This window comes from Jaminaea rosea (assembly GCF_003144245.1).
Source record: "Jaminaea rosea strain MCA 5214 unplaced genomic scaffold BDZ90scaffold_18, whole genome shotgun sequence".
Taxonomy (NCBI): domain Eukaryota; kingdom Fungi; phylum Basidiomycota; class Exobasidiomycetes; order Microstromatales; genus Jaminaea; species Jaminaea rosea.
In genome coordinates, this window is record NW_020289992.1 from 86,004 (window position 1) to 110,896 (window position 24,893).

At 58.6% G+C, this 24,893-nt stretch overlaps 15 protein-coding genes across 15 annotated transcripts; 8 read left to right on the top strand and 7 right to left on the bottom strand.

Annotated features, from left to right (window-relative positions):
* Window positions 1–12: 12 nt before the first annotated feature.
* On the bottom strand, window positions 13–795 carry BDZ90DRAFT_93351 (hypothetical protein). The gene has a single exon (XM_025509962.1). It carries the CDS (start codon window positions 694–696, stop codon window positions 145–147), a length of 552 nt encoding a protein of 183 aa, XP_025359315.1. The 5' UTR covers window positions 697–795; the 3' UTR covers window positions 13–144.
* Window positions 796–2,140, top strand: BDZ90DRAFT_93441 (hypothetical protein). The gene has a single exon (XM_025509963.1). The coding sequence runs from the start codon at window positions 894–896 to the stop codon at window positions 1,680–1,682; it is 789 nt and encodes a 262-aa protein (XP_025359316.1). The 5' UTR covers window positions 796–893; the 3' UTR covers window positions 1,683–2,140.
* Window positions 1,786–4,439, bottom strand: BDZ90DRAFT_234665 (Cryptochrome/photolyase FAD-binding domain-containing protein). Its single transcript, XM_025507101.1, has 4 exons — window positions 3,041–4,439; window positions 2,865–2,973; window positions 2,379–2,801; window positions 1,786–2,304 (listed from the first exon to the last, which is right to left on the bottom strand). The coding sequence occupies exons 1-4, from the start codon at window positions 4,335–4,337 to the stop codon at window positions 2,019–2,021; spliced, it is 2,115 nt and encodes a 704-aa protein (XP_025359317.1). The 5' UTR covers window positions 4,338–4,439; the 3' UTR covers window positions 1,786–2,018.
* A 520-nt stretch (window positions 4,440–4,959) lies between these two features.
* Window positions 4,960–6,672, top strand: BDZ90DRAFT_228687 (DUF580-domain-containing protein; the record flags this gene model as incomplete). The annotated part of the gene is made up of 5 exons (XM_025504831.1): window positions 4,960–5,307; window positions 5,393–5,430; window positions 5,503–6,270; window positions 6,347–6,548; window positions 6,610–6,672. The coding sequence occupies 5 exons, from the start codon at window positions 4,960–4,962 to the stop codon at window positions 6,670–6,672; spliced, it is 1,419 nt and encodes a 472-aa protein (XP_025359318.1).
* Window positions 6,673–7,024: 352 nt separating this feature from the next.
* On the top strand, window positions 7,025–10,523 carry BDZ90DRAFT_234666 (sulfate permease). The gene is made up of 7 exons (XM_025507102.1): window positions 7,025–7,874; window positions 7,952–7,977; window positions 8,044–8,160; window positions 8,222–8,971; window positions 9,048–9,086; window positions 9,169–9,526; window positions 9,591–10,523. Exons 1-7 carry the CDS (start codon window positions 7,425–7,427, stop codon window positions 10,422–10,424), a joined length of 2,574 nt encoding a protein of 857 aa, XP_025359319.1. The 5' UTR covers window positions 7,025–7,424; the 3' UTR covers window positions 10,425–10,523.
* A 220-nt stretch (window positions 10,524–10,743) lies between these two features.
* On the top strand, window positions 10,744–12,303 carry BDZ90DRAFT_244155 (putative short chain 3-hydroxyacyl-CoA dehydrogenase mitochondrial precursor). Its single transcript, XM_025507456.1, has 5 exons — window positions 10,744–11,254; window positions 11,323–11,479; window positions 11,541–11,614; window positions 11,688–11,871; window positions 11,944–12,303. Exons 1-5 carry the CDS (start codon window positions 10,883–10,885, stop codon window positions 12,144–12,146), a joined length of 990 nt encoding a protein of 329 aa, XP_025359320.1. The 5' UTR covers window positions 10,744–10,882; the 3' UTR covers window positions 12,147–12,303.
* An 80-nt stretch (window positions 12,304–12,383) lies between these two features.
* On the top strand, window positions 12,384–13,259 carry BDZ90DRAFT_282043 (hypothetical protein; the record flags this gene model as incomplete). The annotated part of the gene is made up of 2 exons (XM_025509420.1): window positions 12,384–12,990; window positions 13,058–13,259. The coding sequence occupies exons 1-2, from the start codon at window positions 12,707–12,709 to the stop codon at window positions 13,257–13,259; spliced, it is 486 nt and encodes a 161-aa protein (XP_025359321.1). The 5' UTR covers window positions 12,384–12,706.
* Window positions 12,932–14,684, bottom strand: BDZ90DRAFT_93944 (Aldo/keto reductase). The gene is made up of 3 exons (XM_025509964.1): window positions 13,775–14,684; window positions 13,157–13,704; window positions 12,932–12,960 (listed from the first exon to the last, which is right to left on the bottom strand). Exons 1-2 carry the CDS (start codon window positions 14,510–14,512, stop codon window positions 13,333–13,335), a joined length of 1,110 nt encoding a protein of 369 aa, XP_025359322.1. The 5' UTR covers window positions 14,513–14,684; the 3' UTR covers window positions 12,932–12,960; window positions 13,157–13,332.
* Window positions 14,685–15,341, bottom strand: BDZ90DRAFT_268781 (hypothetical protein; the record flags this gene model as incomplete). Its single annotated transcript, XM_025508723.1, has 1 exon — window positions 14,685–15,341. One exon carries the CDS (start codon window positions 15,339–15,341, stop codon window positions 14,892–14,894), a length of 450 nt encoding a protein of 149 aa, XP_025359323.1. The 3' UTR covers window positions 14,685–14,891.
* Window positions 14,997–16,145, bottom strand: BDZ90DRAFT_94088 (RNA-binding domain-containing protein). The gene has a single exon (XM_025509965.1). The coding sequence runs from the start codon at window positions 16,066–16,068 to the stop codon at window positions 15,481–15,483; it is 588 nt and encodes a 195-aa protein (XP_025359324.1). The 5' UTR covers window positions 16,069–16,145; the 3' UTR covers window positions 14,997–15,480.
* A 1-nt stretch (window position 16,146) lies between these two features.
* BDZ90DRAFT_94174 (putative TFB2-TFIIH subunit) lies at window positions 16,147–18,221 on the top strand. Its single transcript, XM_025509966.1, has 4 exons — window positions 16,147–16,384; window positions 16,457–17,198; window positions 17,266–17,677; window positions 17,750–18,221. The coding sequence occupies exons 1-4, from the start codon at window positions 16,273–16,275 to the stop codon at window positions 17,996–17,998; spliced, it is 1,515 nt and encodes a 504-aa protein (XP_025359325.1). The 5' UTR covers window positions 16,147–16,272; the 3' UTR covers window positions 17,999–18,221.
* Window positions 18,222–18,506: 285 nt separating this feature from the next.
* Window positions 18,507–19,744, bottom strand: BDZ90DRAFT_224254 (hypothetical protein; the record flags this gene model as incomplete). Its single annotated transcript, XM_025504604.1, has 2 exons — window positions 18,507–19,304; window positions 19,391–19,744. 2 exons carry the CDS (start codon window positions 19,742–19,744, stop codon window positions 18,507–18,509), a joined length of 1,152 nt encoding a protein of 383 aa, XP_025359326.1.
* Window positions 19,745–20,259: 515 nt separating this feature from the next.
* Window positions 20,260–22,377, top strand: BDZ90DRAFT_265750 (DUF185-domain-containing protein). Its single transcript, XM_025508677.1, has 4 exons — window positions 20,260–20,391; window positions 20,472–20,657; window positions 20,727–20,837; window positions 20,909–22,377. Exons 2-4 carry the CDS (start codon window positions 20,502–20,504, stop codon window positions 22,148–22,150), a joined length of 1,509 nt encoding a protein of 502 aa, XP_025359327.1. The 5' UTR covers window positions 20,260–20,391; window positions 20,472–20,501; the 3' UTR covers window positions 22,151–22,377.
* On the bottom strand, window positions 22,152–23,281 carry BDZ90DRAFT_234672 (Osmotin, thaumatin-like protein). The gene is made up of 2 exons (XM_025507103.1): window positions 22,527–23,281; window positions 22,152–22,447 (listed from the first exon to the last, which is right to left on the bottom strand). The coding sequence occupies exons 1-2, from the start codon at window positions 22,850–22,852 to the stop codon at window positions 22,198–22,200; spliced, it is 576 nt and encodes a 191-aa protein (XP_025359328.1). The 5' UTR covers window positions 22,853–23,281; the 3' UTR covers window positions 22,152–22,197.
* A 729-nt stretch (window positions 23,282–24,010) lies between these two features.
* Window positions 24,011–24,544, top strand: BDZ90DRAFT_224229 (hypothetical protein; the record flags this gene model as incomplete). Its single annotated transcript, XM_025504603.1, has 2 exons — window positions 24,011–24,287; window positions 24,372–24,544. 2 exons carry the CDS (start codon window positions 24,011–24,013, stop codon window positions 24,542–24,544), a joined length of 450 nt encoding a protein of 149 aa, XP_025359329.1.
* Window positions 24,545–24,893: the final 349 nt, after the last annotated feature.

Consider the following 24,893-nt stretch of genomic DNA (forward strand, 5'->3'; position numbering starts at 1 on the left):
GGCAGCGCACGCAACCTTACCCTCTCGGCGCCGTCCTCCTCCGCGCTACCCTGCTCGGCCACTCAATGCGGGTGCGCCGCGCCTTGTCTTCTTTTGGTCTGACCCGTCATATGACTCGATGGCCCCGCTTTACCTTAAATTGTATCATACCCGGGTCACATTGGCTGCTATGGCCTGGTGCGAAGTGCTTCTGACTGCTCCGACATTCGAGGCATTGATGGCGAGCGAGCTGAGCGAGGAAGATGGGGTGCCACACCCTGCTCGCTGCCGTGCTCTTGCGCTGCACCGCCCACGGGTTGCGAGCTGAGAGAGCTGGCGAGGTGCCTTCGGACCGTTTATCGGCCCGGCTGAGCTTGCGCACGGGCCCTTTTGGTCCCTTTTTCGACCTTGTTTTTGTTCTTCCGCCGCTGAGGGGTCGTCGCTGAGCGGGACCTGATTGACTCGAAAGTGGTCGTGGTGCAAGAGCGGACGAGGAGGGACGCTGTGTTTGTTCGCTCGTTGCCAGCCAAGCGAGTCAGATAGGAAGAAGGAAGAAGTGTGAGCACGAGCACGAGCGGCGAGCACGAGCACGAGCGGCGAGCTCGCCATCGGCCAGCAAGTCGCGGACTTAGGTCCGCAACGGCTCGATAATCTGCCAGCCAGCAAAAGCTTATCGTCGCCGCGATCGACGGTCCTTTCTTCTTGCTTCCCTACCATCACCACCCGCGCCTACCCTCACTATCAGCCCCGCTCACCACAAAGTAGGCCTGCGTGTCCTCACCACCTTCGGGGCAGTTATCCCTGGTGCTCCCCCCTTGCTAGCGCCGCCGCACTCCTCATCGCCGCCATCATTCCCTCGTAGAACTCTTCCACCTTTCACCATTCTCGCAATACCTCTTGACTCGCCTGCCACAATGCCAGCCCTGCCGCCGCACGATCGACCCATTCGCCCTGCCGTTGGCAGCCCACCTTCGCTTCCTCGAGGTCGATGCCGTAGCCTGAGGCCCTGCTGCGCAGACGACGATCCTCTGGCCCGCGACCTCGAGGACCTCGCCTTCGATCTGGATCGAGACGACGATGATGATCTCGATCTCGCCGACGACATCAGCGAAGACACAGCCTGTACTCCCGAGTGCGAATGCGTCGAATGGCTTCACTACGAGGATGGCAGCCAAGACCCAAGCACTACCAAACGAACTCGATTCAACGTCTGCCTCTCCTTTTGCCGTCGACCCAGCGCTACCAGTGGCTCTCCTATCCTCGCTCCGACCAAGCCTCACCACCGACTCAGCCTTCCTCGCACCTCGGGCAGCCCCATTCAGTCTCTTGTCCCCAAGTTTGGCAAGCATCAGCGTGCGAGCACGTCGAGCGCAGCCACCGCAACTGCTACGGCCGCTGAGGCCATCAGACGTATCCACCACAACAGGCGCAAGAGTGACGGCATCATCGGGCAGGCATGGGGGCAACGCAATGCGAATACAAGCATCGAGAGCCTGTCAAGCAGCTGGAAACCTCCGGCTGTCACCTCTCCGCGCCTCGACCGCAGCCCCTCGGTGACCAGCCTCACCAAGATCAACGCTCAAGGGCATCTCAGCCCTGTTCACTCGCAAGCGGCCTTCTCTACCAGGGCTCGAAGCCAGTCGGACACGCGTGGGACATCGTGGGCCTTGCTCCAGAACCTCACACCCTTGCGCACCAGCTGAGCACTCAGCCGGACACACACTTCACCAGCATTCAATCAGCATCACACTATTCGCACGGCCACTAGCACATTCATACCATCTCTTCAAGATCAATAGACTCCGCCCACGCCCAAGCCCCACCACTCTCACAACACCTCACAACACGAAGCCACGACACGCCTCTGCAACGTCCTTCGCTACCTCGCATTCGTGTATCATTAACGCGATCACATCGACAAAAAGCAAACCTTGAGTCAGCCACCCGCCGCGTCATGTCAATAGCCCAACAGCCAGCCTCGTCGAAGCGTCTGCTCTCTCAAATTCATCGTCCTCCGCCTACTTTTTACCGCCCTCCGCCTACTTTTTACCGCCTTTCTTCTGACGCTTGCTGTCACCTTCGCCTTCACCGCTCTTGCTCTTGCGCTTGGAGCCTGCTGCCGATTCCTTGGACCCCTCTCCCTCACCATTCTCGGCGTCAGCGGCGCCGATATCCTCGGCTTTGACATCCTTTGCGTCCGTCTCGTCGTTCTCATTGTCCTCGTGATCGTGGTTGTCCGTCTCGTGGGGCTCGATCTCATCCTTGTTCTCCTTGCTGACGCCGTCGAGAGCCTCGTCGGCAGGGGGAGCCTTGGCCCAATCGGGGCTGCGAGGATGGGGACGAGGGCGAGAGAAAGTGAGTATTCTGCACAACTCCTAGCCCTCCGCCTGCGCACGTACATCTTCTTGTCCTGCCTTCCCTTTTCGAACAGCGCAGGGTGAGGGATGCCATGCCCCTTTCTGAACTTGTCCTCGGCCGACCCATTCATGACCTCCTTTGCGTCACCCATCAGCTTTTGCTTGTACCCGTACCCCATGCGGTCGAGGCAATGCTGCTTCTCCTCCTTTTCGTCGAGGATAGGCGCAGGGTAGTCCTTGCCGATGATGCACTTTGCCTGCTTCTGCTCAGCGTCGGACATGAGATGAGGCGAGTAGATGTACTTCTTGGGCACGTCTTTGAGCTCGGGGCAGAACTTGCGGACGAGGTAGCCATCCTTGTCGTATTTCGCGGGGAAGGTGGCGAGGCCGTAGACGCGGAAGAATTGCGAGAAGAATGCAGTCGCGGAGAGCCACATCCAGTTGCCGGAGTTGGACGAAGGGTCCCTGCCAGCGAGGGAAGAAGGATCAGCGCTAAGGACCTGCGATGCTCTTGCCGATCGTGCTCACCAGTCGAGGAGGTACTTGGAGTACACCTCGGCGCCTCGCTCCCACGAGATGAAGCATTGAGCGCGAGTCAGGAAGGCTGCCGTGCTGTGACGGCCCAGGTGGTGCATCCCTAACGTGCAAGAGAGGGGTCAGTGGGCCGTATCGCGATGCTGCCTCTCTCGCGCGCGCGCACTCACATCCGCACTGCCTCAGCATACGCATGTTGGCGTCGATCCAAGGGAAGCCCGTAGTTCCGGACTCCCAGGCGGCCAGTCTCTTCTCACTCTCCTCGTCCCCACGCGGACGAGGCACAATCTTGTTGCCCTTGTCGTCGTACGCGTCAGGCAGATACCAGTCAAAGTATTTGGCCATCGAGTTGCCCCTCACACCATGGAAGGCGTCACCAATGGCAGCCTCGCACGCAGCGTACATGTCGCGGAATAGGAGCTGACCCTCCATCCCCTCGGGAATGTCAGTCACACCGCCACCCTTGTGCTTCTTCTTGGTCTCTTTGGTCTTGTGCCAGAAGTAGCGGATGCCAAGGCAGCCGAACTTGATGTACGGGGAGAGCAGCGTAGTTGAAGGAGCATCGGGGTCAGTCGAGGGGCTTGTCTGCGGCTTGGCAAAAGTAGCGAGGTAGGACGGATCCTTGCAGAGGTCGTCGAGGCGCTTGAGGGCTACAGAGGACCCACCGCGAATGGGCTTGCACATGTTGTCTTGGGGCTCATCCATGCCGAGCGACTTGAGAGTGGGGACTGCGAATGGATCGCTCTCCTTCTCTGCGACAGTGTCGTAGAGCGTGACGTCGCCGTGTCGCTGCCCACCGTGCTTCTCGTGATTGACGTCGACTTCGGGCGGTCCAGGATCCTTATTGAGCGGAGCGAGGTCGTCGACGAGTTGAAAGAGCTTCTTCATGTCGACCTTGTCAGAGCCGGGGGCGAGAGGGTCGGGCAGTGACTTTGGCGTCTCAGTTGGCTTAGGCACGTCCCCGAGCGACGAGATTGCCTTTTGATATGCGCTCATCGACGTCGTAGGCTTGTTGCCATTCTTCTTGAGGACCTCCTTGATCGGGTATAGGTGGTGACCTTCGCAGGAGACGATCTCAATGCCGGCCTTTTCGAGCGCCTGACGTACTTCGGCGTCACGAGTGCGGCCGTAATCGTTGTGGTCTTCCTCGAAAGCGACGTGGGTGACCTCCCACTTCTCGCAGAGTTCTTTGATGCGCCGTCGAGGGTCTCCGCGTGTGACGAGGAGCTGTGAATTCTTGTTGATCTTTCGAATCTCGTCGCTGAGGTCCTGCATCGATTCGAGCAAGAAACGAAAGCGACGAGCGCCCACTGCTTGCTCGAATGCATAGTGCGGGTCGAAGTTGAAGACGGGAAAGAAGGCTTTGGGGGAGAGGGCGAGGGCTTTGGCCAGAGCTGGTGAGTCGTGAAGACGCAGGTCGGTGCGGAACCAGTAGAGGACACGTGCGGATCCAGCTTTAGGGGCCATGATGGCTACGACTTCCTGCAGACCGTTGTCGTTGTCGTTGTTGTTGTTGTTTGGTAACGAAAGGCGGAGGCAGGAAGGAGCAGCGCTCGTTCTCCTCTGGACCCTGATCCAAGTTGCCCAAGAGCTCAATCGCTTACGGAAGCGCAGCTGCCTCAACGCACATAACCCACGCACGAGCCATCGCATTCGTCGATGTCGAGATAGGCGGAACGGAAGCAAGACAGATGGCGGGCGGGCAAGCGAAGAAGCCGCTCCTTGACGTCGTGGTGAGGCTCTCTGCATGCAGGTGCGGCATTTTAGCGCATCGAGCGGAAGGGGCAGCAGGGCACAACGGGCTGTGGTGCGAGGCAGCAATCAACGGTAGATGCTCGCCTGCTCGCTCCTCAGTCACCTTTCGACTGACTGTTTGGCCCGCACACCTCATCTTCACCACCTATCATCACCATCTCTCCCCTGTAGTCCGTGCAGCCCGCGCAAGATGAGCTACGGGATGCAACAATCTGGTCCGTATGGCCCTGGACCTCAGAACGGCTACCAACAAGGCGGCCAGCAGCAACAGTACTACCAACAACAGGCCGGCGGTCCAGGAGGCTACGACCAGAAATACAATGGCGGAGGACCCATGCCCCTCGCGCCCAATGGCTACGAGGGCGAGCGCTTCAAGCCCGCCAAAGTAAGGCTACGCGACCCCATCTTCCTCGTCCTCTGGCTCGTCGTCTTTGGTGGCTTCGTTGGCCTCAGCGTCTACTGTCTGCGAGAGTACAGCATCTCCGGTGTCCAAGGCGGCATAGGAGATTCGACTGGAGGCAGCAGTGGCACGCTCAACCAACACACTGCCATTCTGTTGACGCTCTCCTGCGCTGTAGCCTTGGTGTTCAGCATCCTCTACCTTATTCTCGTGCGCGTCGCAACACGTTTCATCCTCGAGCTCACCCTCATCCTCAGCGTCATTTTCAACATCGGTTATGCGGTGCGTGCGCGGCGCGGCACGACAGTTACGAGTCGGATCTGGTGCAGCGTTTAATGACCCTGAATTACCTTATCGTCTCTGCCAGGTATACCTCTGGATTGAGAAGTTCTGGTCGGCTGCCATGTGAGTAGCGCCCGCGAGATACGCCTTTTGAACCGCAGCTGACACCCCGCTTGCGCCCCCTCGCGCCCGCAGCATCTTCACACTCTTTGCCATCCTCTCAATCGTCTCCTACTTCTTCATGCGATCGCGCATTCCCCTCACCCGTCTTCTGCTGAAAACGGTCATCGATGCGACCAAGAGCCATCCGTCCGTCTACTTTTGGGCTCTCCTTGGCACCGTCATCCAGGCTTTCTTCTCCATCTGGACCGCATGGACTTTGGTGAGCGTTTACCAACGCTTCTCGCCCTCGGGCGCAGCCAGCAGTACGGGAGGCAACACCGGCTCAGGTGCGGTAACGGGCTTGATCGTCTTCATCGGCGTCGCCTACTACTGGACCAGCGAGCTCATCAAGGCCGTCTTCTTTACCACGATTGCGGGAACCTTTGGCGCGTGGTACTACGCGCTGCCTGGCGACAAGGCGCGGGGAGCTTCCATCAAGTCCTTTGGACGAGCCATCTCTCTCTCCCTTGGATCCCTCGCATTTGGGTCCCTCATCATCGCCCTCCTCGACCTCCTGCGCGCCGTCCTCAGTATCGTCCAGTCCAGTGAAGCGGCTGGCGGTGACATGGTAGGTGCGGCCATCGCATGCGTAGCCAACTGCTTGCTCGGATGCGTTCAATGGGCCGTCGAGCTCTTCAACAAGTATGCCTACATCAATATCGCCCTCTACGGCAACAGCTACATCAAGGCCGCCAAGGAGACGTGGAGGCTGGTCAAGGATCGTGGAATTGATGCAATTGCTCAAGACTGCCTCACGGGCATTGTCTTCTCCTTTGGCTCTGTCATCGTCGGCGTCATTACGTGGGTACAGGCGCCGAGAAGTGTATTATATCCCCTACTGACGCTCTCGCTCGCCCGCCCCCACTACACGACGCAGCGGCATCTTCGCCTACGTCTACCTCAAGCGCACGGACCCGACGTACATCAACGATCAGAGCTCCTACATCTCCGTCATCCTCCTCGTCGCCGTCGCCATGGGTATCCAGATCTGTCTCTCCCTCGGCGACGGCGCCATCAACTCGGGCACGAGCACGCTGTTCGTCGCCCTGGCCGAGGACCCATACATTCTTCAGCAGAAGGTGAGTAGTGTGGAGTGCAGGAGGACGAGCTGGTGCGCTTGCTGACTGCTTCGCCTCACAGAACCCCGAACTCTTCGAGATGATCAGGCGTACTTACCCGCGTGTGATGCAAGCGGTGGCATGATCCCCCCAAGCGTCATTACTCTCAAACATCACTACTCTATTTCTTCACCACTCTTCTCTTACCTTGACTATCACTCCATCTCTCTTGACCTCACCCCTACCATTAATTCATCCACCCGTATCGAATGTGGCCAAATCACAGAAATGCAAAGCACGATTGAGGGTACGACTATTTGTGGCCTGCCTTGGGCTCGCCCGCGCTGCCGCTGCACGACGGGACTTTGATTTGCCGCTTGTTCCGTTGCAGCGCCACTCGTGCGCACGTGGCGGCGTGAATTAGGGTCCCGCGTCTGCGCAATGAACTCATGGCTGTATGCGATGTCGTGCTTCGCGGTCGACGCTATTAGCCGGAAATTCAAAGGTAGCATTGGATGCGCTAGGCGCGTCGTGCGATGGCGACACTTGTTCGCTCTTGAACATCATTCGAGATTGGCGGTTCCTGATCCTCCCACGCCTCGACCTTCGCCTTTCAATTTGACGAGGTCTTTTCAGGAACCACACGACGCCACACGACGTCCCCGCATCGCCACGTCGCCTTCTCGACCTCACTTCACCTCACCATCCATTGTCCTACTCGCAGCATCTTTTGACGGAGTTGCGTGCGACATCATACCCAGCTCAGAGCCTTCACCAAAGGTCTCAACCTGACTGCGCTATAGATTAACTGGCTTCTGCTCGCGCAGACCAGGCTGCCCCCCCATCCACCCTCCTTCCTTCCTCCTCCTTCGCCTCCCCACTAGCATCATCACTACCATGTCGCGCCTCTTTCGCTCTCCAGCTGAAGAGGAGGACCCAGCACACTTGCCAGAGACGCAGCCGCACGGCGTCTCGTCGGTAGCTAAGGGTAGACAGTCAGCTTGGAGGTGGCTCATCGGCTACAATGACATCGAGGCACATCGCATCGGCGTGCCCATGGTCTCGTCCAAGGACTGGCTTGGAGACATCTTCAATCATCCAGGCTCCAAAGCTGCCGCCTATCTCGACTCTCTTTTCCCCTTTACGCACTGGATCACTCGCTACAACCTGCAGTGGGGTGTGGGAGACCTCATTGCCGGCATCACCGTCGCACTCGTACTGGTTCCGCAGAGTATGAGTTACGCTACACTCGCTGGCTTGCGCCCAGAATATGGCCTCTACTCGTCTTTGACGGGAGTGGTCCTTTATCCCCTCTTTGCCACATCAAAAGACGTCTCCGTAGGGCCTGTAAGTAACGAGATGTCGAGACAGAGAGGACGTGCCCCCGCTCACTCTTGACCTACGATGGCTCCGATCACGCCCAGGTTGCCGTCATGTCGCTGCAAACTAGGTAAGGACATTGCCTTTCTCTTCTGCTTAGACACGCCAAAGAGCTGACATTCGAGTCACCGCGCAGTAACGTCATCGTGAAGGTCATGTCGAGGACGGACGCATGGTCTCCTGAGGTCATCGCTTCGGCACTCGCCTTCATGTGTGGAGTCATCACGTTAGGCCTGGGTCTACTTCGTCTTGGGTGCGTCGATGCGAATGGCATTGAGCGCTGACAACGGCTGACGCTCCAATCCTCATCCCAGCTGGATCACTGAATTCATCCCATCGCCAGGCATTGCGGGTTTCACAACGGGCTCAGCCATCACCATCGCCGCCTCACAAGTCCCAAAGTTGATGGGAATCAGTGGGGTCAATACGAATGGTCAGGCGGCGTACAGGGTCATCATTGACACGCTTAAGGGCTTACCGCGCACCAAGATCGATGCCGCCTTTGGCCTCACGGCCCTCTTCTCGCTGTATGCCATCCGATCAGCGTGCGTCCACATCCCTCGGCGCTATCCCAAGGCAGCACGAGTGTGCTTCTTCATCTCGGTCTTCCGCAGCGCCTTTGTCATCATCGTCCTCACCATCGCAGCAAGGCTGTGGGTTGGGAACAATTACACGTACGCACAGCAGAAGAGCTATCCGATCAGCCTCCTCAAGACGGTTCCTCGTGGATTCCAGCACGTCGGTGTGCCCAATCTCAACACAACCCTTCTATCAGACATGGCTAGCGAGCTACCTGTGTCTGCCATCGTCCTCCTGCTCGAGCACATCGCGATTTCGCGTTCCTTTGGTCGTCAATATGGTTACCGCATCGTGCCCTCACAAGAACTCCTCGCGATCGGAGCGACGAACATCTTTGGCCCCTTTTTGGGCGGTTACGCCGCCACTGGTTCCTTCTCGCGCTCCGCCATCAAGGCCAAGTCGGGCGTCCGAACTCCTCTGGCTGGCTGGGTCACTGCAGTGCTTGTCGTCATTGCACTCTACGCCTTGAATGGAGTCTTCTACTGGTGAGTACAGCTCCCGTTGTCCCCCGGTACCAGCGTGCCTCTACTAACCCTCGCGCATCACCTGTTCTACCCTCAGGATCCCATCGGCAGCCCTTTCAGCGATCATCATTCACGCGTAAGTACCTCACCAACCAAGTCTTGACGCCTCGCTTGCTGCTGACGCTGACCGGACCACGCTGTATACTTCCTGCTCTCAGGGTCATCGACCTTCTCGCCTCACCCCGCGCGGTGTACCGCTTCTGGCTCATCTCACCCTTCGAGATGCTCATCTTCCTAGCCGCCGTCTTCGTCAGCGTCTTCAGCAGCCTCGAGAATGGCGTCTACACATCGATTGGTGCATCATTGGTCCTACTCCTTGTACGCATCGCCAAGCCACGCGCAAGCTTCCTCGGAACGGTAGACATTCGGCACGACGATTCGCCGGAGGCAACACAGACCGACAATGCGCCAAGTCGGGTCGCCTTTGTCCCCCTCGATGATCGCGGCGGGCTTCGCGATCCAAGTGTCAAGGTCACACCTCCTCCGCCTGGCGTCTTGATGCTGCGTTTCGAAGAGGTGAGTGCCGCCAGTCAGCTTCACAAATCCCAACGTACTCACAATCGTCTTCGCTCTCCGCCAGGCCTTCACGTACCCCAACGCTTCTGCCCTCGGCGACTTCATCATCCAGCACGTCAAGACGGTGACCCGACCTGGCCGAGCTTCTGCCTATGCTCGACCCGGCGATCGTCCTTGGAACGATCCTGGTCCGATCAATCCTCTGTTGGCCAAGGTTTTGCGCCCCTTTACGTTCTCAAAGGCCAAGCGCAATCTCGACGCCAAGATAGGCGAGGCTGTTGGCGGCGGTTTCCAGGAGGACCCACGCCCAGTTCTGCGCGCCTTCATTTTCGACTTTAGCAGCGTAGCCAACGTCGACACGACGTCGGTCCAAACGCTGGTCGATGTTCGTGCCGCTCTCGAACGCTACGCGGGGCAGCCGATCGAGTTTCATTTCGCAACCCTCCTCTCGCCTTGGGTACGCCGAGCTCTCCTGGCTGGTGGGTTTGGCACTGGCTCAACGCAGGGCCATGTCATCGAGATTGCACCCGTCGTATCGACGCGCAATGCTCTCGGGCCGCAGGAGCAAGCGCTACGTCGCATCGAGGAGCACACGAGGAGAAGAAGGCAAGAGCAGGCCGAGGACAAGGGCAGTGGTTCCTCCTCGGCAGACCGTGTCGATGACGTCGATGTCCTCGACTCGGGCGCGGCAGCTTCGACATCTCGGCCTACCTCCTCTGTTTCTTCAACAAACAAGGACCGCCTCGCTGAGGAAGGTGCCATCAGCCGCAACGACGAAGACGACGACGCTGGGTCTGCAGCTTCAGTGGCCGTCTTGTGGGGCGCAGATCTCTGCCCGGCGTTCCATCTTGATCTGTCTGCTGCCTTGGCAGCTGCTACTGCCGCAGCGAAGAAGTAGCACGAGGAGCGAGTCTCAGGCCGTGTTCTCCCTCGTTGCTTTCAAGCCCCTTTGTATTATCAAGCGACTTTGTCTCATAGAAAGTACGTTCTCATGATTCGTGTGTGCGACAATGAGGCGTGGCGAGCTGCGAAACCGCGTCGATTGCAGAATGCTTCCAGACGGGGGCCATCTCGAACGAGGTGGTGAGGCCGCGATGGTGGGCTGCGGATTGCAGAGTCTTCGAGGCCTACCTCAGCAGGTGGTGGGTTGGTCCAGTTGACTTCAAGATGAAGGCCCAAAATTGGAGCGCATTGAGCTCACCGACGCGCCCGCACCTCGGCCCAGCCGGCTTCTCTTTCACACCCGCCTCGATCGTGGAGGCGGAAAGCCTCGCATTGATTGCCGGAGGTCAGCCAAGATTGCGAGGCGATCCTGGCATCTTCTCATCCTCAACTCAACCACAACTTCCAATCATCATGCTCGCCGCAACTGCTCGCACTCGTCTAGCCTTGGCGCCCACCGCCTCCTCATCGGCCTTGCGCGCCTTTTCCACCTCACCAGCCGTGGCCCGCGATGTCAAGAACGTGACCGTCTTCGGCGCCGGGTTGATGGGTGCCGGGATCGCTCAGATCCTCGCACACAAGGGAGGGTACAATGTCACCCTCACCGACGTTACGGACAAGGCTGTTGCGAACGGGCAGAAGATCATCTCCAAGTCTTTGACCCGCATCGCAAAGAAGAAGATGGCGGACAAAGGGGAGGAGGAGCAGGCCAAGTTCGTCAAGGGAATCGTTGACTCCATCAATGTCACGACGGACGCTGGTAAGGCGGTGGAGAGCACCGATCTGGTGAGTCCGAGCTTGCCGGATCTTGTGAAAAGATCCGCCTACTGATCTCCTCACCCCGCCACCCCCAGGTCATCGAAGCCATCATCGAGAACGTGGGCATCAAGCAGGAGCTCTTCAAGTTCCTCGACCAGAAGGCGCCAAAGGAGGCCATCTTTGCGAGCAACACGAGCTCATTGAGCATCACAGACATCGCCAAGAGCGTCCAGAGGAAGGAGCTCTTTGGAGGTGAGTGCTGCGCGACAAGGGCAGAGTCTTGAACCTGCGTATTGAATTTCCACCCGCACAGGCTTCCACGCCTTCAACCCCGCCCCTCAGATGCCGTTGGTGGAGATTGTCCGCACCAAGGAGACGACGGATGATGTGCGTACCTGTCATGCCACGTCTGCCTTGCCTGCATTGGCTAATCCTGACGCTCTCCTTCGCGCACGCTCAGGCTTTCAACTCCCTGATGGACGTCGCTCGCAAGTCTGGCAAGACGCCTGTAGCCTGCGTCGACTCACCAGGCTTCATCGTCAACCGCTTGCTCGTCCCGTACATGCTCGAGGCCATTCGACTCGTTGAGCGAGGAGAGGCCACCCCCAAGGATGTGGATACGGCAATGAAGCTCGGTGCTGGATGTGAGTGCGCCTGACGTCATGGGCTACCACAGAATGTCACTAACCACCGTCTTCTATTGCACGCACCCGCAGACCCTATGGGTCCATTCGAGCTCTCGGACCTCGTCGGACTCGACACACTCTCGCACATCGCCAAGGGTTGGAGGGATTCGCGCGTCGCTACGGGTGAAATCTCTGCTGAGATGGTCGCGGAGACTCCTCTGCTAGAGAAGTTGGTCAGCGAGGGCAGACTTGGCAAGAAGAGCGAGAAGGGCGGATTCTACCCAAACAACTAGACGGTCAGGTTGCTGTAATGCTATCGTGATGTTTTGCCTTGACCTGCTGGGCTGGAGGAGGTGCTGAGCGACCGAGTTCACGTGGTGGCGGCTTCTTCCCTTGCTCCATTATCGTTCACGTGTCGAGGGGCAGACATACGGGTGCTCCTTACATTTGGGTGACGCGAAGCTCTCGATCTCCTGGACGGTTGCTTCCATCAGCCTTTGCACCACTCATGCGAGGAGCAAGACGGCTCGATGAGAGCCAGGCGCGCATCGTTGAGCCTTTCTGCGCCTTGCTGCGTGGGCGACGTCAGCCCGGCAGCCTCAAGTTGCTCTTCGAGGTGGAGGTTGCCCACTGCAACGCACGGACGCGAAGGCTCGTCGTCGTGTCGCGCCTCAGCGAGCGGCGGGGCGAATCGAGGAAGCCAGCGCGAGTGCGAGTGCGTCGCATTCGTCCTCCCTCTTTACGCGGCTCGCCCTTCCCACTGATTCCTTCTTAATCCGCTCCTATCCCGCATAATCCCCCCATTCCCCTCCTTCTCAGCCACATCAACCCACAAATAATCACCACCCACAAGATGGCCAAGACAACCACTCCTTACACCCCTGACGAGGGCCCAGCTGCCGCTGCCAAGGAGACGCAGCGCCCTGCTGCCGAGAAGGCTCAGCAGAGCGCTACCAAGGAGCTCCTCGAGGAGGCCGACGATGACGATGAGGAGGAGGACGAGGACTTTGAGGAGGGAGATGACGACGAGGAGGGAGACGATGATGATGATGACGACGATGAGGAAGGTGGAGACGACGACGATGACGAAGAGGAGGAAGAGGAAGAGGAGGAGGACGAAGATGACGAGGATGAGAAGTGAGTACGCGCTTCGTTCCTCTCATCATCCACCCCAGCTAACCATACTCTCCTCCCTCGCGTATAGAGCCGGCGCCGGATCGAAGCGCAAGGCTGGTGAGCAGGGCGGCGCGTCCAACTCCAAGGCCAAGAAGGGCGACGATGATGATGAGGAGGAGGGGGATGAAGAGGAGGAGGAGGAGGTCGCAGACGACGGCGAGCCGGACGCCGCTGCCGCCGATGATGGTGAAGAGGCCGACCAAGACGACGCTGACCCGGATGACGAGTAGACGGTCAAACATTGGTCCCACGCACTCAAGGGAGGGAAATGGCAATGGTATTCGCACACGCTCCACGGGCCATTCACGCCCACAAATTCATATGCTGCCTCGCATGCTCGAACGCTCGTCCACCTTTTGGCTTGTTCTTCTCCAAGACGTCTGCAATCTCCTTGAGATCTTCCTGCGTCAGCTTCACTTCAGCCGCCGCTGCATTCTCAATGGCACGGTCCGGCTGCCTCGTACCGGGGATAGCCGTCATGATTGGGCTTCGAGCGAGGATCCAGGCCAAAGCCAGCTGCGAGGCGGTGACGCCCTTCTCCGTGGCAATGGATTTGAGTTTGTCGGCGACGTCAACGTTGTGCTGGAAGTTCTCTTCGGCGTATTGGTCCATGCGAAGGCGGAGGTCCCCCTCTGGGATCTCGGAGCGTGACGTGATGGTGCCCGTGAGGAAGCCCTGGGCGCGGTGCTGGGAGGTCAGCCTGTGTACACGAGAGAGTACGTCACGGTCCAGCGCCGCGCCTTACCTTGCCTACGGGCGAGTACGCGAGAATGGGAATCTTGAACTCCTCGCAAGCAGCGAGCACACCCTGCTCCTCTGCCTCGAGGCAAAAGGCGCTGTATTCGATCTCAATCGCAGCTACGCCGCCCTTGCTTGCCTCCCACGCTTCGCGAATCGTCTTGCCTCCAACCTCGCTCAATGCGAGCCCCCTGAACAGTCCCTCATCGCGCAATGCAATGTGCTTGCGTGTCATCTCGCCTACATCGACGTTCTTAGGGTATCGTGCGGGCTCCCACAGATCGATATCCTTGCCTCCCGCGTCGCTCCCGAGCTCCTGACGAATGAGCTTGACGCTCTCGCGCAGCTTGTCTAGGTCGGTGAGCGGGTTCATCCCTGCAAATCCCTTCTCTGCATATCCGCCGGGAGAGAAGAGGTCGAAGCCTCCCTTGACGCAGAGGAGAACCTTGTCCTTGTCGTCTGGGTACTTGTCAAAGTAGCGCTTGACGAGCTTAAGGTTGGCGTGTGGGTCAGATTGCGGACCGTAAAATTGGCCTGCGTCGAGGAGAGTGACACCACCTTCGTGAATGGAGCGGCGAATGACGGCAAAGGCTTGGTCGTCTGGAGTGAACTGCGAAGGGTCAGTCCAGGTCATACCCATGAGGCCCAGGGAGATGCGCGAGACTCCCAGCCCGGCAGCGGCCGACGTGGCAGGGTTGCCTGGGAGCGGGATCTGCTGTTGCTGCTTGATGGCGGGAGCGGACATGATTGCGAGATGATCGAGTGATGAGGTCGAAACAATGGCAATACAAGGCGTTATGTATTTGTTGCAGCGCCCGGGAAGGTAAGCTCACCTCGATGGCGGGAACCTCGGACCGCCTCCACGCGGAGACGGCATTCGCGGCAGCCACAGACCAAAGAGGTGGAGACGAGCCCCACTGCCCGATTGATTTTTCAGATCCAGGCTCAGCGGTGGTACAAAGAGACATATTACTGAGCTAACCCGAGCGTACTCATCGGCGTGCGATGAATCGTCGGAATGCATTGGCATAGCAGCGTGATGTCAAATATAATGCTACGCATGCTGCGCGCCCTTGTTGCTGCGCATCTGCTATCTCAGCTTTGCTCTACGGCTATGTCCACCCCTACGCCCGCCGCCCCTCCCACTGCCTGATGTAATCGATGCCAGCCTCTTTGGGTGTCCTAGCCTCTCCTTCTGCCACCTTGTAGCGCTTCTTTGCACGGCCGCTGCGGGTGCGCTTAGGTTTCGCGGCTGCCTCCTGTCCCTGCTCCTCCTCCCCCTCGTCCTCGTCATCCTCGTCATCAGGCGATCCATCCACCTCTTGAGTTGCCGTTCTGCGCTGCTGCTGCTGCTCTCCCTGCTGCTTTGCGGCTTCTCTTCTCTGCCTCTCCCTATTCTTTTCCACCGCGATTGCCTGCTTCTCGATCCTTGCCTGACGTTTCAGCTCATTCAAGTCGGCGGCGGCTGCGCTGCTCTTGCCAGCTTGAGCGCTCGACTCTGCGGCCGAGGATCGTTGCTTGCGTTGCCTCTCCTTGAGCGTGGGGCGCTTATACAGCTTTGCTGCTTTGCCCATTGTGAGGGCTAGAGGAGTGATGGTTGATCGATGATGCGGATGATTGGGAGCGGGAAGAGGAAAAAGGAAGCATGCGATGCAACGTCGCGCTTCCCGTCCACTCCATCCACCCCACGTCGCGTCACGCGCTTGTCCCCCTTCATCGCGGTGGGGTCGATGACGACGAGGACGGCGGCGGCTTGACAGGGAGCCCTGCACTCGCTGGTGCCCTCTTCAACGCCGATGAGGATGACGATTTCGGCGACGACTCTTCTGCTTCGCCCCCACCTCCCGCCTTCTTCTGTCTCAAAGCAGCCAACTTTGCCTCCATAGCTGCAATCTTTGCGTCTGCTCCTCCTTTGACCTGCCTGGCGTTCTTGACCAGACTCAATGTCGTCGGTCTCAATTCATCGTCGTCATGGCGACGTCGCACGGCTTTTCCAGTCCCACCGCCTGTCGCCTCGTCGACCTGGTTGGCGAAATTGACGCTGAGCGTCCTCCCCGCTTTGAAAGGCTTGCCATCGAGCTCGACCTTTGCCCTGAGCGAGTCCTCCCTCTTGCTGAATTCTACGAATGCAAATCCTTTTGGCTTGCCCCGTAGCGGTCCGCTGCGGTGAAAGACGACGTCGAGCTTGGTAAGGTGGCCGTATGGCTGGAAGAGTTGGACGAGGTCGTAGTCGCTGACAGAGGGGTGTAGATTGCCAACAAAGAGACGGGTCGAAGATGCCGAGGATGGAGGGGTTGGCATGCTGCGAGAAAAGGGGGCTGAATGAAGGAGTGAGGAGTGTGGATTCAGAGGATTCTAGGGCAAGAGACATCAATGGCCGAGGTTCCAAGACCCTTTTTGCTCTCAGTCCGCCGCTCAACTCGACGCCTCCACGCTCGCTCGCCTCTTCCGCTGCCGCTCCTTTGCAACTCTGCCATCCCTACCATCTCGCTCTGACTCTCGCGCATGGCATCGATAGCCCAGCCGGCCAACGTCTCTACAGCCATTGGTCCCCGCAAGACTGGCAACGATGCTGAGTCATTGCGGGCACAGAGCAAGGCCGCTGGATTCGGAAATGGTGAGTGCCATCGCTGTCGTCACCTCTTGTTCCGCATCGCTCATCATCAGCCTTGTGCTCCTCTCCCCGCAGAGACTGTCAATTCTTTCTTGGACCGCCAGCCGCAACAAACCCTCGTACGCCTCTATCAACGTCCCAGCAATGCACTCGCAGTCTTCCGCCTCTTGCCACCAATGGCTCGCCAGCTCGTAATGCACCTCCTCTTCCTCGACGGCCCGCTCAGCACAGCAGACTACATGACTTGGATTCGCCGCGGAGAAGGCAAAAGGCAGCACGAGGCAGCTGTCCAACGTCTAGGCCGCTTACACATCTTGCGCGAGCAACAGGGCAAGCTGATGTTGAGCAATGTCTTCCAGGACAAGATGCAGCGCGCCTTGATGGGCGGCGGGGACCATCAATCCTTTGGCGTGCCAGCGGCCGACACAGACGGCGAAGCACCAGTCGATGTCGCCTTTTTAGACGACTACGCACGCAGCAGCTGGGAAGGCATACTGCACTATATGGTCGGATCAGAGGGGGCCACCACACCGCGAGAAGCTGTCCTCTTCCTCCTTCGTCACTCGGACTTGATGCAGCCTCTTGACGATGGAACGATCCAGCGCAGAAACGGAGCGACTGGGCCGCTGGGCATCACGTCGCGCGGGTTTCAATTCTTGCTCGAAGACGTCAACACACAACTGTGGGACTTACTGCTCCAATACCTAAGCTTGGCGTCGGAACGCCGCATGGACCTCGTAGAGGTGCTCTCCTTCCTCTTCATGCTGGGAAGTCTGACCGTGGGCCAGGCTTACTCCACGGCCGATCTGCCAGAGTCGTGAGTGCGACGGCCACAGAAATCAATCACATGCGTCGTTCCCGCTGACCTTTTGTGGCCCTATCAGGCAATTACACTGCCTGCAAGACTTCCGGGACTATGGACTCGTGTACCAGCCACAGCGCTCCGCACGCTCCCCAGCCCCGTCGTATTTCTACCCAACCCGCCTCGCTACGACCCTCACAAGCACAGCTGCCTCCTCGACAGGCGCTTCCACCCTGCCCTCGAGCAACAGTGATGAAGCAGAAGAGCGGGGCTTCATCATCCTCGAAACCAACTACCGCCTCTACGCCTACACCTCCAATCCTTTACGAATCGCCGTACTGCAACTCTTCACGCATGTCCGCTCACGGTTTCCAAACCTGATCATCGGGGTCATTACGCGGGAGAGCATCAAGGCGGCCCTGGCAAAGGGCATCTCGGCCGAGCAGATTATTACGTACCTGAGCCATCATGCTCACGCGCAGATGTACCGCAATGTACGTGCCCCACCGCTCAACCTGATCACCACGGCACACTCGCTGACATAGCTCCTACTCCCTCGCTGGTAGGACCCTCTCCTGCCCATCACCGTGACCGATCAAATCCGCCTCTGGGAGCGCGAAAAGAATCGCCTCGTCTCCCACCCAGGCTACCTCTACGCCGACTTCTCCTCTCACGCTGACTTTGCCCTCGTGCGGGACTACGCCAAGAGCTTGAGCGTGCTGGTTTGGGAGAAGGAGGAGAAGAGGGTATGCTTTGTGCGCGAGGAGGGGCATGAGGCTGTCAAGGACTTTATTAGGAGGAGATTGATGCCGTAGTCGCACGGAAGGGAGGCCAGCCTGATCTTCAATGCGCAATCACTACATCGACGGCAAGCCAGCGTGCTAAAATGCCTCTTCGTCGTAACGGCGAGGCTCAAGTCAATCTCGCACCCGCTCCTCCTTCCTATCACGACTCTGCCCTCAAGTGCAGCTATGCCTGAAGATCCGGCAGTCCTGGGCACAACACGTCGTCGGCGAATGACGTCAAAGTCTACTGAGACTCAGAAGAGCAGGCAGCAGGAGCAGAGGAGTCGCACGACTCGTCAATCTGGCGGGAGCAAGGAGAAGAGACAAGACGTATCAATCTTGCTACACAACGTCGATCTCGGCCTCGCGGCATCGCATGGTTCGGATTATGTGCTGATCGTGAGGGGAAATCGAGTCAGGGGAAAAGGGAAGATAGAGTGAATACAAGCCTTCACTGGGCCTTTACGTGCCAGTCATGACCGCCGTATCTGCGCGTGACGCCTCGCTGCTGTTGCGTAGGCGACTGTCAATCCGGCACCTATCCCCCTCTCCCTGCAATCGGCCGACCCAGATTCGTAGTCGCCCCCACTGCACCGTTTCGTTGTCCCTCCTCCCCGCCTGCCTCCTGTGTCGCGCTACCCTCGGCCATCGCAGCTGCAGCCTGCCCCTTGACTCCCACATTGACAGCCCCGGTCCCTTGCCTCTCTGGAGCTCCACCACCTCTCGGCGGCACTCCCGCCTCGAGTTGTCTCCAGCTCTCAGGCCTCATCCTCAACCATCTCATCCTGGGTCCACTCTTGGCCTGCTCTGATACGCGGAACCCATAGATGCGCGGTGTGTACAGTCGAGCTTGCGGTTCCTTAGATCCGACAAGATGAGGCTTGAGCGCGGTTGCGGAAGAGGGGCCGCTTCGACGAGGAGCTGCGTTGCTAGGCTGCGATGCATTGTCGTCTTCGCTGTCACTGCTGCTGCTGCTGCTGCTCGACGACCCTGATGACCCCGCTGCCGCTGCAGCGTGTTGCTCATGCTCCCCACCCTTGGCCGTCGTGCTCCACAGATTGAGCGAGTTTGCGTTGCTCCCCTGCGGCGCAATGATGCTCGGCGCCAGCTCCCTATAGCACTGGAAGAGGAGGTGAGGGAACGTTGTGCCAAAGAATGCCCCGTCGACGCCGTGGAAGCGGGATGAGGGCGGTGCGTAGCAGTCGATGCAGTTGGCGCAGTAGAGCTTGACCGTGTCTAAGCCTGGCAGATCGGAGCGTCCGCAGGGAAGGACTGGATGGGAGTGACAGAAGACACGCGGGCAGTACCCAAAATGGCCAGCATCGTACTTCTCGACCTGCACGCGTGAAGCCGAGTGAGGCGATGATGTTAGCTTGGACACGCGGATGGCCTCCTGGCCGCTACCGCCCCACGCGCACTCACCATCTGCTGCAGCCCTTGCTTCGTAAGAATATACCTCTGATGAATCAATCCATACAACAGCTCCGCACTCGATTCCACGATGCTGACGTCGGGAATCTTGAGGCTGTCCTCCTGCGGCTCAACGTCCAAGATCATTTCCAGCGCCTCTTTATAGAACGGAACCAACGCATTGAGGCCCGTCAGGTTGAAGTCGTCTTCGATGAAATCTTCGGACACTTCTGCAAAATACTCATGTCCTGGTAGGGAACAGAACCAGGAGATCCAGGTGAGTGAGTCCGTCCCACTGTCTGAGATTGAGTCTGAGCCTGTGCCGGGGACGCGGGGTGAGTGTGAGTGTGAGTGATGTTTTAGCATACAGAGACTTGATTTGCTCCTTCCCAAGCTCGCTCGCTCACCATATACATCTTGCGCCAACAAGTCTTCGCCCTGAGCGAGTTCCTCCTCATCAAACTCCTCCTCTTCCTCTTCCTCCTCTTCCTCTTCCTCCTCTGCTGGATCTCCTACTTGAGCTGCTGCATCTGCGGGCTGCACAGGCATGCCATCATCGTCGTACTGGATGTTTTGTCCCCTTGACGATTGTCCTTGCTGTGATGTGGAGCGATGTGATGCCATGCGTCGTGATATTTGGCGGGTGAGAGGGGACACGAGGATCGAGATGAAGTTGCGAAGTTGAAGTTGAGATGCACGACGGCGGGCAGAGGGCAAAGCGGGGCGGAGAGACGAGAGAGACAAAGGCGTCTCGAGACGGACGACTCGAATCGCAGGCCGCGTGCAGCAGAGGCGACGACGGACAGGCGGAGAGGAAAGCAACCTGCCTTACTACGATCACCCACAGCCAAAGATCGACGATGGCGACAAGAGCATCGACGGCCCTCAGAATAGCAAGAGCGACGGCATCGAGGCCAGCAGTATGGTCATCATGTCGTCGCTATGCTACTGAGTCGGCCACTGCAGCCAAACAGAGCAAGAAGCTGGCCGATCTCATCTCCGACTCGATCAAGGTCAGCGCCAGAGCATCACCGAGCTCCACTTCACACCCGTAGCGAGTGTATGCTGACTCCTCCAATCACGTCGCATCCAGGCAGCTGGTCCCATATCGGTAGCTACCTTCATGCGCACCTGCCTACTCGATCCAGCTCAAGGATACTATGCATCAGCCAACGCCCCTGGCCAGCAAGAGGCGCTCGAGGAGCATGGTGGGAGGGATGTGCTCGGTGCGAGGGGAGACTTTATCACTAGCCCAGAGATCAGTCAGGTCTTTGGAGAGGTGAGATGGTCAGACTCGTGAAGACTCAGAGTGCTGTTTATTCACTCCACCCGTCCCCCGCGCTCGCAGCTCCTCGCCGTCTACTTTGTCTCAAGATGGCAGGCCTCCTCCTCCCCAACGTCGCTGCGCCTCATCGAGTTTGGACCGGGAAAGGGAACTCTCCTCGCAGATATGATCAGAGTGAGCCCAGCGCGCATGTCGATTTCTCCTCTAGTCCATTCCTGACAGACTCCTCCCCGCGGCACGCCCAGACCTTCTCCCGTTTTCCACTCCTCTCACACCTCAAGACAATTCACCTCGTCGAGACTTCCGAGGGGCTGATGCGCCTCCAACTCTCTGCCATCGAATCAGCTCTCGCCGCAGCAGGTAAGCGCATCGCCATGCCTCGAAATGATGGCAGCTCTCAAGCCGCAGATGAGGTGCACGTCGAGTACTTCCCTCACGTCGATGCCGTGCCTATCGACCCGAGCCAGTGGACGATGCTGGTTGCGCATGAATTCTTTGACGCTCTACCAATTCACATCTTTGAGAGGACTGTGAGCGGATTCAGGGAGCTCTTGGTCGATGTACAGCATCAGCAGCGTCAGGCTGCCAGTGGTGGCGTGCAAGAGCAGAGGCAGTCCGGCGTGACGACGATCAAGGTGTCCGACCTGAGGAGCAGCAGCAGCAGCAGCAGCAATAGCAGCAAAGAGGGTGGTAAGGACGCCACCGCTGCCGCCTCGTCATCCACCTCTACGCCCTCATCTCCCGCCTTTCGCTACGTGCTCAGCCCCACGGAGACCCCTTGGACAAAGCTCCTCGCCTCCTCCAACCCACGCTTCCAACGCCTTCAACCAGGGCAGCGCGTCGAAATCTCACCAGAATCGTGGGCTACGGCAAGAAGGATCGGCGAGCTTGTGGCGGGAAAGAAGGCAAAGCCGGCGCCAGGTCAAGAGTCGGACGCAGCACCATCAAAGGAGCCGGACGAGTCCGCATCCTCAGGCCCCTCCCAGGGCGGCGCAGGCTTAATTGTCGACTACGGCGACAGCAAAGCCTTTGGGGGGTCTTTCCGTGCCTTCAAATCGCACAAAATCGTCGATCCTCTCACCAATCCGGGAACCGCCGACCTCACAGCGAATGTGGACTTCTCTTACCTCTCCACCGCGCTCGCCACTACCGAGGCAAAGGGCATGGGCCCCATGTTCCAAGCTCATTTCCTTGCCAGCTTGGGACTCGAGCCTCGCGTGGGGGCATTGATGAATGCCGTGGGAGACAATGACGAGAGGAAGAAGGTCATCGAGGGAGCGGCTAAGCGACTGGTGGACCCAACGGGGATGGGAGCGCAGTACAAGGTCTTGGGAGTACATGCGAATGCAGAGGGGCGTGAAGGGGAAGACGGCGAGGTGTACCCGTTCGACTCATTCCCTAGCAGCGATGGGCGGGCAGCTAATCCGCCAACGAAGGGACAGGAGGCAGCAGCATCGTCACCACCACCAGGAAGCGGCAAGACATAGGCGAATAAATAAATCGTAATTTTAACACATCGTCGTCGCCCGCGTGCTCACGGGCAGTAGGTGATCGTAAAGGTCGTCCCAAGCGGGCTATTCCGGTCAGCCTCAGAGTCATAGGGCTGATTGTAGCTCTGACTTGGGTCGCAAGACACGGACTTGCAGACGACCGTCTGTCCTTTGTTGTCTGTGATGGACTGGCCGACATTGATGCTCGAGTCGACGTGTGAGAGGTCCCAGGCGATGCGTTCGCCGCCATACTGGGTGCCGAAGTCGCCGTACCCAAATTCGGCGTATTGCACGCTGCGGGGCGAAAAACACAGCGCACCGTTGAAGCAGTTAGTGAGATGAAGTGTAGTCAGAGCTGTCACACCTCACTCACGCAGCTTGCAGGCCACCATCAGTGCACAGCCTCCCTCCGACGCATCCGCCCGTCTGGCAGCCCGTTCCATCAGCCTTGCAGCCCGTCCTGGGCCAAGCTCGCACGCCCGTCAAATGGTCGTCGACACCCACTGACCCTGTTCCCCCATTCGCGCCGAGCTCGCGCGCCTCGTGGTAGTTGGGGTCTGGCTGGCCATTGGGAGCGCGGGCTACGCCTACAAGGAGGGGTTGGGGGCAGCGATTTACGAAGTTAAGAGTGAAGGCAGAGCAGGTGCTGCTGAGGGCCGCTAAGACGGTGAGAAGGAGGGAAAATGAGAGTCTGAGCATGGCGAAGGCAACTTCGAGCAAGTGATGGGTATGTCGATGAAACAAGAAACGAGAAGGGGTCCTGCGCTGGCCTTTTAACTCTTTCGAGTCAGCAAAACACATTGGGCTTGATCCAGCGACTTTTGTGCTTCAGCAGGACGACGCTTGCGCTCTGGCCCGTACTCTCCGGATGACAAGGGCATGCAGCAAGAATGAGCTTCAGAGTGCTGGCACGACTTGGTGCTTGAGCATGAGTTAACTTGCGACCCCAGGTCTTCCACCGCGGACCTCGTTCCTCGTTCCTCGGCGTACCCGCACCTCGTCTCTTCTTCTTTGGCGATCCGGCGGTCCTGAAACATATGAGCTTCACTTTGTATTATTGGCGAGCTCAGGTCCATTCATCTTGCCCTTCTCGGACGTTGCTGGTACCTACATCGTAATGAATCGCAATGAATCGCAAGGTCGCGAGGTCTATCACCGCTCGAATCGTCCGACTCGACGCCTCGGGCATTAATGAACCATCGGACGCGGCTGCGACCAGTGGGCGTCTTTCGACTCCGACGGGGCGGCGCGGGAGTGCGGCGTCTTGCTGCCCTGGATCGCATTAAGACGCCAAAGTGACGCCACAGCTGCCCCGCATCCACCAAGCGTGTTTCGGACCGCTCGCACGGCAAGGGTCGCTGTCACAGTCGAGGGTGACAAGCTTTCTCTTTCTACGCAAGGTTCACCGACGAAGATGTTGCTCTCAAGTCTCATGGACAACGCTGTCGGTCGATCAGGCGTGGAGGTGAGCAAATGCATGGCAGGCAATGTAATGGGTAGGCGACCTCCGAAACCGCAAGCAGGGGTGCCGTTCGCTGGATCTTGAGGTGCAGAGCGACGCTGAGCGTAGCGAGCGGCCACCGATGGCGTAAGGGCCACTGCGAGCCAGCCTCAATGTGGTGAACTCTCGTTCGAATCGCCCGAGCAAAAATGCGTGCGAGTGAGTGTGGGTGGAGGAGAGAGACTCGCGCGTCCTCTCATAGTAGGAGGGGATTTGGAACTCCTGGTACCATCTGGGGTCGACGACTCAGCGTCGACAAGGATACATAAGACCAGCCTTATCGAGCTGCTGCTCATTCAGCCCCCACCAACAAGCAAACTTGATCAACAGCCCGATTACCACTCGCTACGGCCAAGATGTACACTCTCGCATTCATCTTCACTCTCCTCTTCGCTACCGTCTCCTTCGCCGGCACGCACCAAGTCGTCTTCAATTCTAACTGCCCCACTTCCTACCTTCAAATTCCCGGTCATGGCAACTACAAGCCCGGCACGTACACCTTCAACGGCGACGTCTCTGCTGCCATCGCTTCTGCTGGGCCCAGCTGCAGCGTGGATGGCAACAACTGCGCTTCAGTTGAGTTCACGCTCAACAGCGCTGGCACTAGCACGGGCGATATCACTCTCATCCCTCGTGAGTGCGGCATAGGTGCCAGCGGATGCTTCAGGCTTTGAGTGAGGCTGACCTACTGCTCCTCCCTTGTCATCGCACGCGCAGCCCACAAGTCTACGAGCCAGGTCAACTTCCACATGACGCCCGGCGGCTCGGGCGCTTCGTGCAACGACCAGAACTGCGGCAAAGACAATGCCTTCTACCAGCCCACAGATTACAGTGCTCAGCGTTACGAGTCTAGCCCCGACAGTGGGATCGTCATCAATTTCACCTGCTAAGAAGGGCGCACGCGCCTATCAGCTCTTTCACTATCCGTGTTTCTACCTCGTTGGCGTCGAGCACCGTGAGCTATCACTTCGGCGTGTGTCGTGTCCATGCATTTTTGTCAACGGCTACTGCGCTACTTCTCGATAGCCTCGAAACCCAATCGAATCAATCGACTTTTGACGTGCGCGTACGGTACCGGCCTGCACTGTCCGCCATCATAGAGATGTCGAGTGGAATCGAGCGAGTGTCGCTCTGCCTGAGTGTTGGTTGGACTGGCCGCCGCCTAATCCGCTGTGTTGCGCGTTCCGTCTCGTGGCTCTGGGCTCTCCGCGTGCTGCTTGGCTGGCGGGAGTGGGGGGG